General features: G+C 38.1%; 1 protein-coding gene across 6 annotated transcripts in view; it reads left to right on the forward strand.

The window, feature by feature from the left end:
- BTBD7 (BTB domain containing 7) overlaps window positions 1-13,647 on the forward strand; it is a 79,360-nt gene that overhangs the window by 17,737 nt on the left and 47,976 nt on the right. For 5 of the 6 annotated variants that reach the window (XR_003912968.1, XM_029950775.1, XM_029950771.1 and 2 more), the window contains 2 exons: window positions 2,363-2,550; window positions 3,291-4,370. Coding sequence is in view for 5 of the 6 variants with exons in the window: in XM_029950775.1 (XP_029806635.1) it covers window positions 2,469-2,550; window positions 3,291-4,370 (1,162 nt within the window). In the remaining variant the exon portion in view is untranslated. Of the gene's footprint in view, window positions 1-2,362; window positions 2,551-3,290; window positions 4,371-4,901; window positions 5,802-13,647 lie in introns of those variants that run through there. The other variant, XM_029950776.1, reaches the window with a different exon arrangement.

A 13,647-nucleotide genomic window follows, 5' to 3' on the forward strand; every position in this document is an offset into this window, starting at 1 on the left:
GGAGCCTGCTTGGGATTCTCTCTCTGCCCCTCCCTCTGCCCCTCTCCCCTACTCACGTGCTCGCTCTCGCTCTCTCTAAACAAAACAAAACAAAAATTTTATTTTTAAGTAATCTCTAAACCTAACGTGGGGCTTGAGCTCAACCCTGAGATTAAGAACCAAAGGCTCTTTTCGATTGAGCCAGCCAAGTGCTCCTGGATTTTTCTTACTTTTTCTTAATATATTTCAAATTTGAGAAAGGATTCTCTGTGCCGTTTTTGTGGGTTTTTATCTTGAGAGAGAATGTGAGGGAGGGAGAAAGAGAAGAAGGAAGGAAGGAAAAGAGAAGAAAAGGAAAGAAAAAAAAGAAAGACAATTCCAAGCAAGTTCCACACTGTCAGGGCAGAGTCCCGTGCAGGGCTGGATCTCACCAACAGTGAGATCATGACCAAAGCCAAAATCAGGAATCTTGACACTTAATGGACTGAGCCACCCAGGCACCCCTATTTTTATGTTTTAACCACAGCTCTTCAGTGAGAAAAGGATTTAACCTGTAAATAAAGCTACAAATTTGGCTTCCAGGACCCTAATTTCTTCTAAAGAGCTGCTAAAAGTACCTGAAAGAATGTAGACGCTTTTAAGGAGCTCAATTTGAAAACTAAGCTTTATTAGACTTAACTGTTTTTGAAGTTTAAACTAAAATTAACACAGGCAGATTTAATTTCTGTTTTATAAGAATTGACAACATTTAATGTAACTATACTTCAATGATAAATTTTTTTTAATTGACAGTATTCAGAATTATCTAAAATGGCCCCTTCTAACATTGCTAATATTTAAGAATAGAAAACTGTGAATTTAACTTACTCTAAGCATCAGACTTTAAGAAAACAGACTTTGCTGGAAGAAGTAATTTTCTTCACCATTTAGTGTTTACAAAATAGTATGTAAAACTCTAGATTCTTTCCTGGGTAGTTCTTACAGAATGTGTGGTCAGATCTCTGGCTGCCCATAGCATTTCTGACTTCAGAAGCATGTAACAGAATAAAAAGTCATAACATACTGTTTTCCTTGGTAGGTAGGTGAATTTCAAATAGGAAATTTGCTTGTGTGAGTATATGATTTGATTGCAGTTACTGCCGCTTCACATAGTATCTACTTTGTGGAAGGTTTCCCAGTCCTGAACACTGTAGGGGATCATTCTGCGCTTAAGTTCTCATATATATAGTGGGGAAAGATGGAAGGAAGCACAGATGTTAACAGTGATTTTCTTAAACTTGATTTCCTAAGTGTATGCTGTGTCAGTAACAGATGAAAATAAATTTTAGGAATCTTGATAAAGTTCTTTCTCTAGCAGGTTTTTTTGTGATTATTGTATGTGTGTATTTAACTCTATTTGTTAAAATCCTTCATTCTTCAGTATGAGGCTAGATTAACTACTTCCTGGTTGGTTTCCTAATAATTCCAATAATAGATTTTAAATTGTGTTTTCTCTTAAACCATTATCCCATTCAGTCAGATAAATTTTATGTATCCAGATGCTATACAGGTACAGTATACCGATTAACCCTGTTCTCTGATATTAGAGTTTTTTCTCTTTGTGTATATATCTTATGCTGGCAGCTCTGAGAATTAAGCTTCCACAGTATGGAATTTTCTCTGTTAAAATTATCTCTTACTGGTACCCCCCCTTTCCACGTTAAGTCGTCCTATCAAGTAATAGCAAGCAATATATTTAAGTTTATTTATTTATTTTGAGAGAGAGCATGAACAGGGTAGGGGCAGAGAGGAAAAGAGAGATTCCCAAGCAGGCTCTGCCTTTATCGATGTGAGGCCCAATCCTACAAACTATGCATGAGATCATGACTTGAGCTGAAATCAAAAGTTGCATGCTTAACCAACTGAGCCACTCAGCTGCCCCGAAAGTAGTATTTTTATTTCAGGACTTCACAAAAAGGATCACGTTATGGTATCAACCCCTTCAGTGTTTATAAATTGCTTATAAAACGTTAGATTATAATAACTGGTGGTTTTACTCTAAGGAGTAAAAAATAAATAATTTTTTTCCAATTTTTTAGTCTACTTTTTCCTATGATTTGGAATACTCTTTCCATAATTATATATTTAAATTAGTCTGATTTGTTACTTTTCATTGCCTTAGAAAGTACATAATTGGTTCATTTTATGGCTCAGAATTGCAGCTAACACTGATTCATAATTCAAGTTTAACTATTTGTTTACATTTTCTGAAATTTTTAGATGTGAATTTGACAGCATGTCATTTGCAAATAAAAGCAGTTTTCAGTAGCTTCGTTTTTTTAAAAAACTGCAACTTGAGATACATTTGAAAAAATGAATAAAATTATTTTTGTTTCATATCAAGAAATGGATGAAAAGAGGCTGCTGGATCCAGGGTTGACAGTTCATAAAGGCCTCTGGGATTACACTCTGAAGAGCCAGCAGATGGAATGCCTGAGTGACTGAAGAAAATGGGTGCTAATGCATCTAACTATCCTCATTCATGCTCCCCGAGGGTAGGGGGAAATCCTCAAGCCCAACAGACTTTTATAGGTAACACTTTCCGTTTTTCTGATTTCATTTTCCTTTGTGAATATAATTAGAATTGTGTTTTCAGTGGTCTTTTTAGATGAAAAGAGAATTGAATTGCGAAGACGTTATTATAGATAATAATTCTGTAGCATCCAGATTTTTCCCCAACAAATGTGAATCTGGCTTGTATGATTTTTATCCTAACAAAGCTGCTGTAGCACCATTGATCTTTTCTTTGGTGTCTTCACCACAATTGCCATCTGTCCCAGGAAAGCTAGCAGTCTCCACTGGTGTGAAAATAGTGAAATATATGCTCCTTGTGTCCTGGTCCATTTATTTTCCCCAGTGCAAAGCAGCCTTGGTGTAGTAAACCAAAGGGGGGAAAAGGGGAGGGAAGAAGGAAGGAAGGAACATTTCACAATTAATATATAAGCAATATTCTGAATTTAAAAATCCAGTTAACTCTCATTTCCTAACACTGCATGATTAAAATGCATGATGTCTAGTTTTTGATAGAGAACCAAAAGCATGTTTTCAAGTAAAGAATAATGTGCTCTGTCAGTCTCTATTCCTTATTTAATATAAAAATGAATGATTTGATCATTTTAATTTCTTTATAGAAACAAAAGTCAACTTTATTTGAATGGTTCAGGAATGTCTTCTCTAAAAATCTTTAGCATAAAATATGTGTTAAAGTGAACATTGCGAATGAACGTTAAGAACAGAGAAATACATTTTCATTTGTTTGATTTCCTTTTTAGGGACATCATCCTATTCTCAGCAAGGCTATGGTTGTGAATCAAAATTATATAGCCTTGACCATGGCCATGAGAAACCACAAGACAAAAAGAAGAGAACCTCTGGCCTTGCCACCCTCAAAAAGAAGTTTATTAAGCGTCGAAAATCTAATAGGTCTGCCGATCACGCCAAGCAGATGCGAGAACTCCTGTCTGGGTGGGATGTTAGAGATGTTAATGCTTTAGTGGAGGAATATGAGGGGACTTCAGCCTTAAAGGAGCTTTCCCTACAAGCCAGTTTGGCTAGACCAGAAGCTCGGACATTACAGAAAGATATGGCCGATCTTTATGAGTACAAGTACTGTACTGATGTAGACTTAATATTTCAAGAAACTTGTTTCCCTGTTCATCGTGCCATTTTGGCAGCAAGGTGTCCATTTTTTAAAACGCTGCTTTCTTCCTCACCAGAGTATGGAGCAGAGATCATTATGGACATCAATACGGCTGGTATAGACATGCCCATGTTTTCTGCTTTGCTACACTACCTTTATACAGGAGAGTTTGGAATGGAGGACTCAAGGTTTCAAAATGTTGATATTCTCGTCCAGCTTAGTGAAGAATTTGGAACACCAAATTCCCTTGATGTAGATATGCGTGGACTTTTTGATTATATGTGTTATTATGATGTTGTCCTTAGTTTTTCTTCAGACTCTGAATTGGTTGAAGCTTTTGGTGGAAATCAGAACTGTTTAGATGAAGAGCTCAAAGCTCACAAGGCTATTATTTCAGCAAGGTCCCCATTTTTTCGGAATTTATTACAAAGGAGAATACGGACTGGTGAAGAAATCACAGACCGAACTTTGAGGACTCCCACCAGAATTATATTAGACGAGTCCATTATACCGAAAAAATATGCGAAAGTGATCTTACACTGTATGTATACCGATGTGGTGGACCTCTCCGGTTTGCACTGCAGCCCCTCTGTGGGGAGTCTCAGTGAGGTTCAGGCTCTCGTCGCAGGGAAGCCGAACATGACCAGGGCAGAAGAAGCCATGGAACTTTACCACATAGCACTGTTCTTGGAATTTAACATGCTTGCACAAGGTAAGACATTTTGATTTCTAGAGTTACATATTCATCTTCCACATTGAAAACACAGCCAATATGCTCCATGATTTCCCTGTTTGGGATGTGACAGGGTCGTTTTTTTCAAATCTATAGTTATGAAATTTGAGAAAGAATTGAGTGTTAGTATTAATGTGGCTGTTCATTTGGTATTAAAACCAAGCATTCAGAATGAGTGACTAAGAACCAATAGATGTGAGGCTCTTTTTCCCTGATGTAAGACAATAGGTGTGGGAATATATAATTTCCACCTGCACCCTATCCACACCCAAGCTTTGAACTAGCCTCATTTCCCAGATTTCATGGTTATTCTTGATCTAGGACTTCTTAGATAACATAGATTCTCATATTACTACTCAGTAAGTTATTGATGCTTAAATGCTTGGAAGAAGAATGAATATTCATTCCAAAAATGAAGATAGTCACATTTGGATACACGTGTATTTGAATCAAAGAATTAGATAAGGTTTTTTATTTAAATTTTTAAATATTCTGTATCTTCTTTTCAAGCTCAACTTGTACATCAAGCAACAGCCTACAGTGTGTAAGGTCAGTGCTAGACTCCTGTGCCTGTTTCATTTAATTTAAGCCTTTTAGATTAGGACGGCACATTTTTATGTGTTATATATAGGCAAATGAATACATGAAAGTAACATTAAACAATTATATATCCATTGGTAAACATTAGAATCTTAAAATTTCAGAGCTAGAAATCAGCCTTCCACACATGGCAAAGAGAATTTGCTGTCTTGAAAAGATGCATTCTTTGCCTTCTATGGCCATATATTAAAACAGAACAAGTTATATGACATGTAATTACTTGAGAAATTCAGCTAATGAGTATTTGCTAAAAGAACATTAGAAATTGCCAATTAGAAGAAAATGTTAATGGCTGGGGTAAAACACAAGAACTTAATGAAATAAGGAATAATGAAAGCTAAGCGCATTTTTCTAACTTGAAAATAAAATGTATGTTGTATGACTCAATCAACAAATTAATAGGACTTTGAGAAATGAGGTAAGAGTCCAGTTAAACAACAATAATAAGTTAATACAATGAGAGGAATTATATAGAGGAAGGCATCGATAAACTTGAGTGACAAAAGTTGAGATTTCTGTTACATAAAGGTTCTCTCAATATCTTATTTTACCATTATCTTTTTAGCAATAGTACTAATTTAGTTTTATTACCACAATCAAAATCATTAAAATATTTTCATTAATTTACAATAAATTGCATTAATAATAATAGGCTATTTTCATGTCAGACTATAGGAAAATGTGTTCTCAAAAATAATCTAGCAGCTTGACCTACCACTGTTTTATTCTGTAAAACCAAATTTATCAGAAAATGCCTCTACAGAAAATTTGAAGGTTGCATCATTATTCAAAAGGTATAGTAACCTTTGTTTTCTCAAATTGGATTTATTTTTTTGACATATTTAAATAATAAGAAACCAAAGTGTATCGTATACACTTTGCTGCTTTTGAAAAAACAGGAAAGCTGGGCTCCCGGGTGGCTCAGTTGGTTGAGCATCTGACTTGATTTCCACACAGGTCATAATCTCATGGTTCATGAGAATGAGCCTCATGGCAGGTCAGCAAGGAGCCTGCTTGGGAATTTCTCCCCCTCTCCCTCCCTCTCTCCCTCTCTCTCTCTCTCTCTCTCTCTCACTCTCACTCTCACTCTCACTCTCACTCTCTCTGTTTATTCCCCTCTATCACTACGCTGCTCACTCTTCCTCTCTAAATAAATACACTTGAAAATTTTTTTCTTATAAATGGGAAAGCATCCCTTAATATAGGTTTTTGAGGGGTTCTTAAGTTTTGAATGAAAAATTGTGAGCCAGCTCTTAGATGTTAAGTAATACTTGATCTAAAGTTCTTTTCTGTTAAGTGAGTTTAATTTTTTTAATCATTTGGCTAGAAATTATATATATATATATATATATTTGTAGTACATTTAAAGGTATAAAACAGGGGCGCCTGGCTGGCTCAGTCAGTTAAGAGTCCAGCTTCAGCTTAGGTCATGATCACACTGTTCGTGGGTTCGAGCCCCGCATCATGCTCTGTGCTGACAGCTCAGAGCCTGGAGCCTGCTTCAGATTCTGTGTCTCCCTCTCTCTCTGACCCTCCCTTGCTCATGCTGTTTTCTCTCTGTCTCTCAAAGATAAATAAAAAACATTAAAAAAAATAAAGATATAAAACAATACTCCTTGTACATGTCTTGGTTACTGTAAAATTATATATATATTCCCTTAAATCTAGGTGCCAGTGGCTCTCTGTTTCCTTTCATTATTCATAATTACCTCATTTTTGTGGGGAGGAGAATATTTGGTCACTTGGAGAAGAATTTTATAACATTAAGAGCTCAAGCTCTGGAACCAAACTGGATTTGATTCCTTCACTATTATGTTTTAACTTGCTTGACCTCAGAGCAGGTCACTGTCTAAGCCCCTATTTTCTATTCGTTTATTTTTTGTTTCTTTTTTAATTTTCATCCAAGTTAGCACATAGTGCAACAATGATTTCAAGAATAGATTCCTTAATGTCCCTTACCCCTTTAGCCCATCCCCCACTTTCACAACCCCTCCAGCAACCCTCTGTTTGTTCTCCATATTTAAGAGTCTCTTATGTTTTGTTCCCCTCCCTGTTTTTATATTATTTTTGTTTCCTTTCCTTTATGTTCTTCTGTTTTATATCTTAAAGTCCTCATATGAGTGAAATCACACGATATTTATATTTGTCTAATTTTGCTTAACATAATACCCTCTAGTTCCATCCATTTATTTGCTAATGGCAAGATTTCATTCTTTTTGATTGCCGAGTAATACTCCATAGGGGTGTGTGTGTGTGTGTGTGTGTGTGTGTGTGTGTGTGTATGTATGTGTGTGTGTACACACACACCACAACTTTATCCTTTCATCCATCGATGGACATTTGGACTCTATCCATACTTTTTAAGCCCCTATTATCTCATTTATAAAATAAGAATAGTAACCCTGTAAAGTAGGATTATAAGGATTAAAGGAAGTAATATATATTAAGTGATTTGACTGGCAGTTGATACATAGCATTCAGTAAATATTGGCTGCTAAATGATAATCATCAGAACATATTTCATTCACTACCATGTTCTTTTCTAAAACTTTATGTTTAAAAAATAATTTTATCATTCCCTTGATTAAACCTAATACTAAGCATATTTTATACATTTTTACTAGGTTATTACTGATTTTAAGTTTTTCTTATAATTTTATCACTAGTGAGGTGGCACATGCCACTCATCAAACTGTTGTAAATGTCTGGCTGTTTATCATTTTACAAGTGGTTTTTGTTAACAGGAGTTGTACAAGCAGATTAAGCCTGTGATACTGAGGCATCTCTGGTGTCTGATGAATTTGCATCTCTCAGATGCATCCAACATGGTGATAGTTACGTACCATATTGGAGAAAATTAAGGAAATAAATAGCCACCCAAATCATCTGTGATCTGTGATTCAGACAAGGGCTTAACTTCCAGTTTTAAAAAATGCTGTGAGACTAGCCTTGGGCAACTTGAGGGTTGGAGCGTACTGTTCTCACCTTTGTGTCCCCTGTGCCTGAGACATGGTGGGCATTCAGTAAATGACTTTGAATTAATGACTGTTACTTTTTATTCCAAATTAGATTTAACTGCAAAAGTTAAAGCCCAATTTAAAACTTTTTTTTCATGTTTTATTTATTTTTGAGAGAGAGACAGCATGAGCAGGGCAGGGTCAGAGAGAGGGAGACACAGAATCCGAAGACCAGCTCCAGGCTCTGAGCTAGCCGTCAGCACAGCCCGACGTGGGGCTCGAACCCACAAACCGTGAGATCCTGACCTGAGCCGAAGTCGGACCCATAACCGACTGAGCCACCAATGTCCCCCTAAAGCCAAGTTTTAAAAGGAAACAAACTCAGGGGAGGCTAGGACCTTTAGACTATATATGTCCTTCAAGATGGAGAGGTGGTTTAATAGTTTCAAGAACACCATAAAAAGGCAGTATAGGCAGGCAGCCAGAGTGGTTTGGATAAAAGAGTAGGTTTTTGGACTATACTGAGAATGTGTTTTATTTAGACAAATAGGCAGTCCCTGTTAGGGAGGTGAAGTAACAGGTAATGGGGCCTCAGGTTACTAGACTGGCATTTTAGGATTGGATTTGATTTCACCTGATTTCCTAAATAGCAGATTAAACATAAGTTTATTTCTATCTCCTCCAAAGCCCTAATAGTATATAGTAAAGGAGTAAAACAAATATAAACCCTCAGGACAGAGATACTGAGAGGAAAACCATAGTGGGGGGAAAAGGATATTAAAAGTTTTGGAAGCTGGAAAGCAGATCATGACTGATTATTGGCTTGCCAGAGAAGTCTATAATTCTAGAGCCTATAGAGGGTTCCACTGAGAATAAGGGAGGCATTTCGCAGGGACTTTTTCGTACTCTAGAAAGAAGGGCTAAGCATGGTGAAGTAAAAAGAAATCTGATGTTAAGTCCGAATACAGAATGGATGAACCCTTTCCCCCACCACCATGGAATTCACCTTTATAGGTGGTGTTGGAAAGGAATGGGGTTTTGTTTTATTTCATAGAATGAGCTGGTTTTCTGAGTACCCTGTATTAAATAAACAATCCATATGCTATTATGTTTTGTGCTTTTATCCCATTCCCACGTATATATGGGTCAGTGCTTTCCATTTTGTCTCCATGGCCCATTTATTCTTGCATCAGTATCACTTGTGCCAGGTAACCAATCCTAATCTGCCCTTCAGTTCTCTTCTGTACCCCCAACCCTCACCCCACCAAACACAATAAACCTGAGATTTATTTTCTGAAGAAATTGAACTAGAGAGATCTCAAATCTGGAAATAGCTATGAACGGAAGGGTGGCACAGGTGTGGGGTAAAGCACAGGGTTGAAGTCTGAATTTATGTAAAAGCTACAAACTAAATGTCAGAATCACTCTTCTTCCCTGCTCTAGTTCAAGCCAGGCAGATAAAAGATTTTTAAAAAATAAATTAAAAAACTGGAGCTCTAGAAATAGTGAATAGACCAGGCGCATACAGACTGATGGATTGATGTGGGGAGTTCCATGGTGAAAAAGCCAGTTTGCCTTCCAGTTCTGCAAAGATAGTCAGCAAGCCTGCTTTTGCAGCAGAGCTTCTACACAGCTCTTACTGCTTCATTCTTAAATATGAAAACTGGTCTAAGGTTCAGTGAACATTTGAGGAAAGCTTCCAAATTGACACAGATCAGAACAAAAAGAACAAAGTATTAGAAGAAACCATTGAAAGCAGAAGAAAACTTAAGCAAAAGCAAAATACCCTTATATAGGGGCACCTGGATGGCTCCGTCTGTTAAGTGTCTAGCTCTTGATCCCAGCTCAGGTCTTAATCTCGGGATCGGGGGTTCAGCCCTGCACCGGGCTCCGAGCTGGGCATGAAGCCTCCTTAAAAAAAAAAAAAAAAAAAAAAAACCTTTTATCAAAGCATTCTATTGAATCAACAAGACATAAATAGGATTCTGTAAGAGTAAAGACAAGCTGTTGGAAATAAGGTAGCAGAGATGAAAAATACAATAGAAAGATTCAAAGGTAAAATTGAAGAAATCTGGAAAGTAAAACAAATAATATGGGCAACAGTGGAGACAAATAAGAAAACTATAGTATTGGTCCAGAAGGTGTAACAATTTAACAAGCAGTGGTTTTAGAAACGTACCAGAGAAAATGGAAGAGAAGGCAGTGGCAATATAAATACTACTAAAGCTAAAGGAATTTCTGTATTAAAAAGTTTTATCCCTTTCCCTAGGGAACTCTAGGGAAAAAGAGAAGATTCTACAGTGTTGCAGAGAGAAAAATTAGGTTCCATACAAAGAAATAGGACTGAATAATATTGAACTTTTCAATAGCAGCAGCTGAGTGCTGCAATACAGTGGCATAGCGCCTTTAAAAAGCTGATGGAAAATTATTTTCTACACAAAATTCTATATTTAGCCAAACTGTCAATCAAGTGAAAGGCTAGATAAAGGCATTCTTTCAGTCTTCCCTCAGAAAATTTATCTCCACTGCACCCCTACTGAGGAAGTTACTAAAGATGCGTTCCACTAAAAAATGAAGTGAACCAAGAACAGACAAGTGTGGGATCCAGAAAATGGTGTCAAACACAGGAAGTAAGAAAGGGAAATTCCAAGTACCAGCTAGATAGTAGGTCTAGTGGGCATCAAGTCTAGACTGGATGAGGAAAGCGAAAGCCTCCAGGCACGGTAAATGACAAGTGGCATTGAAGGAGATTTATTTCATGGGGTGGTTGGGGGGGCACCTGAGTGGCTGTCAGGTGAAGGAACTGACTCATGATCTGATGGTTTGTGAGATCAAGCCCCATATCAGGCTCTGAGCTGACAGCACAGAGCCTGCTTTGGATTCTCTCTCCCTCCCTCGTGCAGTAGCCAACTTGTGCAGTAGCGTGCATGCGCGCTCGCTGTCTCTCAAAATAAATAAGCCTTAAAATTTTTTCATGGATTTTGTGGTGCTTTTATGAAGAATTAACAATAGGTTTATAGGAAACAAAGCAAGTGGGAAAAGAAGAAAATACCTCCAAGAAAAATTTAAAATTACATATGGAAGAAAGTAGAATGCTAGCTGCACAGCTTCGCTCAGTGGTAAACAGTATTTAAATAGTCATAATATGTATACTGAATATTGATTTTAAAAAATTATGACAGGTAAATACCAGAAGAAACAAGAATTGAGAGTAGTTGCCCCTGAGGAACAGAACTGGGAGTGGAAAAGAGGGCGGGGGATTTTAGAGGAAGCTTTATTACTACTAGCTACAAGACTTTTTAAATTATGAGCATATGCTGCTTTGATTACAGAATTAATTTTTTTATGGTATGACACCAGTGCTCAGAATAACCAGAGAGACCTAGATAGGCTAGGCCGTAATCCTAAGGAACTGGGCCATTTGTCATACCTATCACTAATGTTACCTAAAAAGATTGTGCTTATCACTTTAGGTTACAAAAGGTTTTTACTTTCATTTGGTTGTCCTGACAATCTGTCAGTATAGTAGGGCTCAGAGAGGAGTAGCTAGCCTTTACTCCGGCTTGTCAGTGATAAGGTTGTGACTCCTACCAGCACTTCTGACCCCAAGCCCAGAAACCAGTTTCCAGGGATGAAGGTGGGAGGCCACTGTGGGCCTAGTTGTAGGAACAGAATAGCAGCCTAGGGATTGAAGCATCAACTCAGAGGAGTCTCTGCCATGAAGCTGATTTGTGCTGAATCCCTTGGGTCAGAGTAAGTGAGGAAAATGTGGGCCCAGCGAGGAGGTTTAACACGGAGCAGGGGCCTGGGTAGGTCATCACTCAGACTTTGCTTCAGAACACATAGCTGGAGAACGGAGGGCTTTGTACTGAGTAGGCTCTTCTTTCCTGAATAGATGAGTGTCCCTGTAGCAGTTATTTGACTTTTGGCTGCCTGCATAAGGACCTTTTTCCTAGTTTGAGAAATTCCTCACTATATAGGTCTTGATTGAAGGCAGAGTGCACTTCTCAGTATAAAACCTTAAAAGGTTAAATACTTGCTTTCTCTCAGTGGTTAATGTTTAAGCACATTAACTGGGCTTTTTGAATCAGGAGCTCATAGCACAGAGGACTATAGAGGGGTACCTGGCTGGCTCAGTAGGTAGAGCATGCAACGCTTAATCTCAGGGTTGTGAGTTCAAGCCCACATTGAGTGTAGCGATTACTTTAAAAAATAAATAAATAAATAAAATTAAAGGTACCTGAGTGGCTCAAGTCAGTTAAATGTCTGACATGATTTTTGACTCAGGGTCAGTCATGATCTCAGGATCTTTTTTCTTTTTTTTTTATGTTTATTTTATTCATTTTTTTCTTTCATAGTTTATTGTCAAGTTGGTTTCCATATAACAACCAGTGCCCATCCCTTCCTCTCTCCCCCACCCCCATCAGCCCTCAGTTTATTCTTAATATTCAAGAGTCTCTTGTGGTTTGCCTCCCTTCCTCTCCCCAACTATTTTTTCCCCTTCCCCTCCCCCATGGCCCTCTGTTAAGTTTCTCCCATTCCACTTATAAGTGAAAACATATGGTATCTGTCTTTCTCTGCCTGACTTATTTCACTTAGAATAACACCCTCGAGTTCCATCCACGTTGCTACAAATGGCCATACTTCATTCTTTCTCATTGCCATGTAGTATTCCATTGTATAGATAAACCACATCTTCTTGATCCAGTCATCAGTTGAGGGACATTTCCATGATTTGGCTATTGTTGACAGTGCTGCTATGAACATTGGGGTCCATGTGCCCCTATGCATCGGCACTCCTGTATCCCTTGGGTAAATCCCTAGCAGTGCTGTTGCTGGGTCATAGGGGAGTTCTATTGTTAATTTTTTGAGGAATCTCCTCACTGTTTTCCAGAGCGGCTGTACCAGTTTCCATTCCCAGCAACAGTGTAGGAGGGTGCCTGTTTATCCAGTCTCGCCAGCATTTCCCAATTTGTTCATTTTAGCCACTCTGACCTACGTGAGGCGGTTCAGGAACTTAAGCATGGAGGCTGCTTAAGATTCTCTCCTCCTTTGCCCCTCCCCCATTCACACATGTGTGCGCTCTTTCTCTCTCTAAATAAATAAAATTAATATATTCGTTAAAGACATCGTTTAAAAACAAGGGCTGTAGAGAATTCTTTCTGTAAGCAGGGTGGGAGCAGAAACATCCAGCGGGAAAGAGAGGTCAGTGGCAGTGATGCCAGAGAGGGCATCCACTGTCCCTACACAGAGCAGGAGCTGTAGTGGCCAGGGGCCCGGAGCAACACAGGCTACTCACTGGGCTCTTACCTGGATGTGGTCCTCAGTGCATAGCCTTTGTTCTTGTTTGTTTTCCAAGTCTGGTCTTCAGCTTTCCCAGCAACTATGGGCTAACAGAATCCTTTCAAATAAAGCCCTTTTCTGTTTAAGCCAACTAGACTGGTTTTCTGTGGTTGCAGCTTGGAAGCCTGTTTGATAAGAGTCCTTACATTAAAAAGACCAGTGTATAAAATTCCAAAATAGGTGGCTAGTTTAGAAGAGCCTCAAAAAAAGGGGCAGGTGTTTGATCACTGACTTTCACAATGATTTTAGCATACACTGTGTAAGCACCTCTGAAAACATGAGCACTACGGTGAGAATATATATTGATTTCTAACTTTTTGAGTAAAAATCCACTCTTAAGAGGAACTGTAGGTTTG

The sequence above is a fragment of the Suricata suricatta genome, chromosome 9, assembly GCF_006229205.1.
Source record: "Suricata suricatta isolate VVHF042 chromosome 9, meerkat_22Aug2017_6uvM2_HiC, whole genome shotgun sequence".
In the NCBI taxonomy this organism is placed as follows: Eukaryota; Metazoa; Chordata; class Mammalia; order Carnivora; family Herpestidae; genus Suricata; species Suricata suricatta.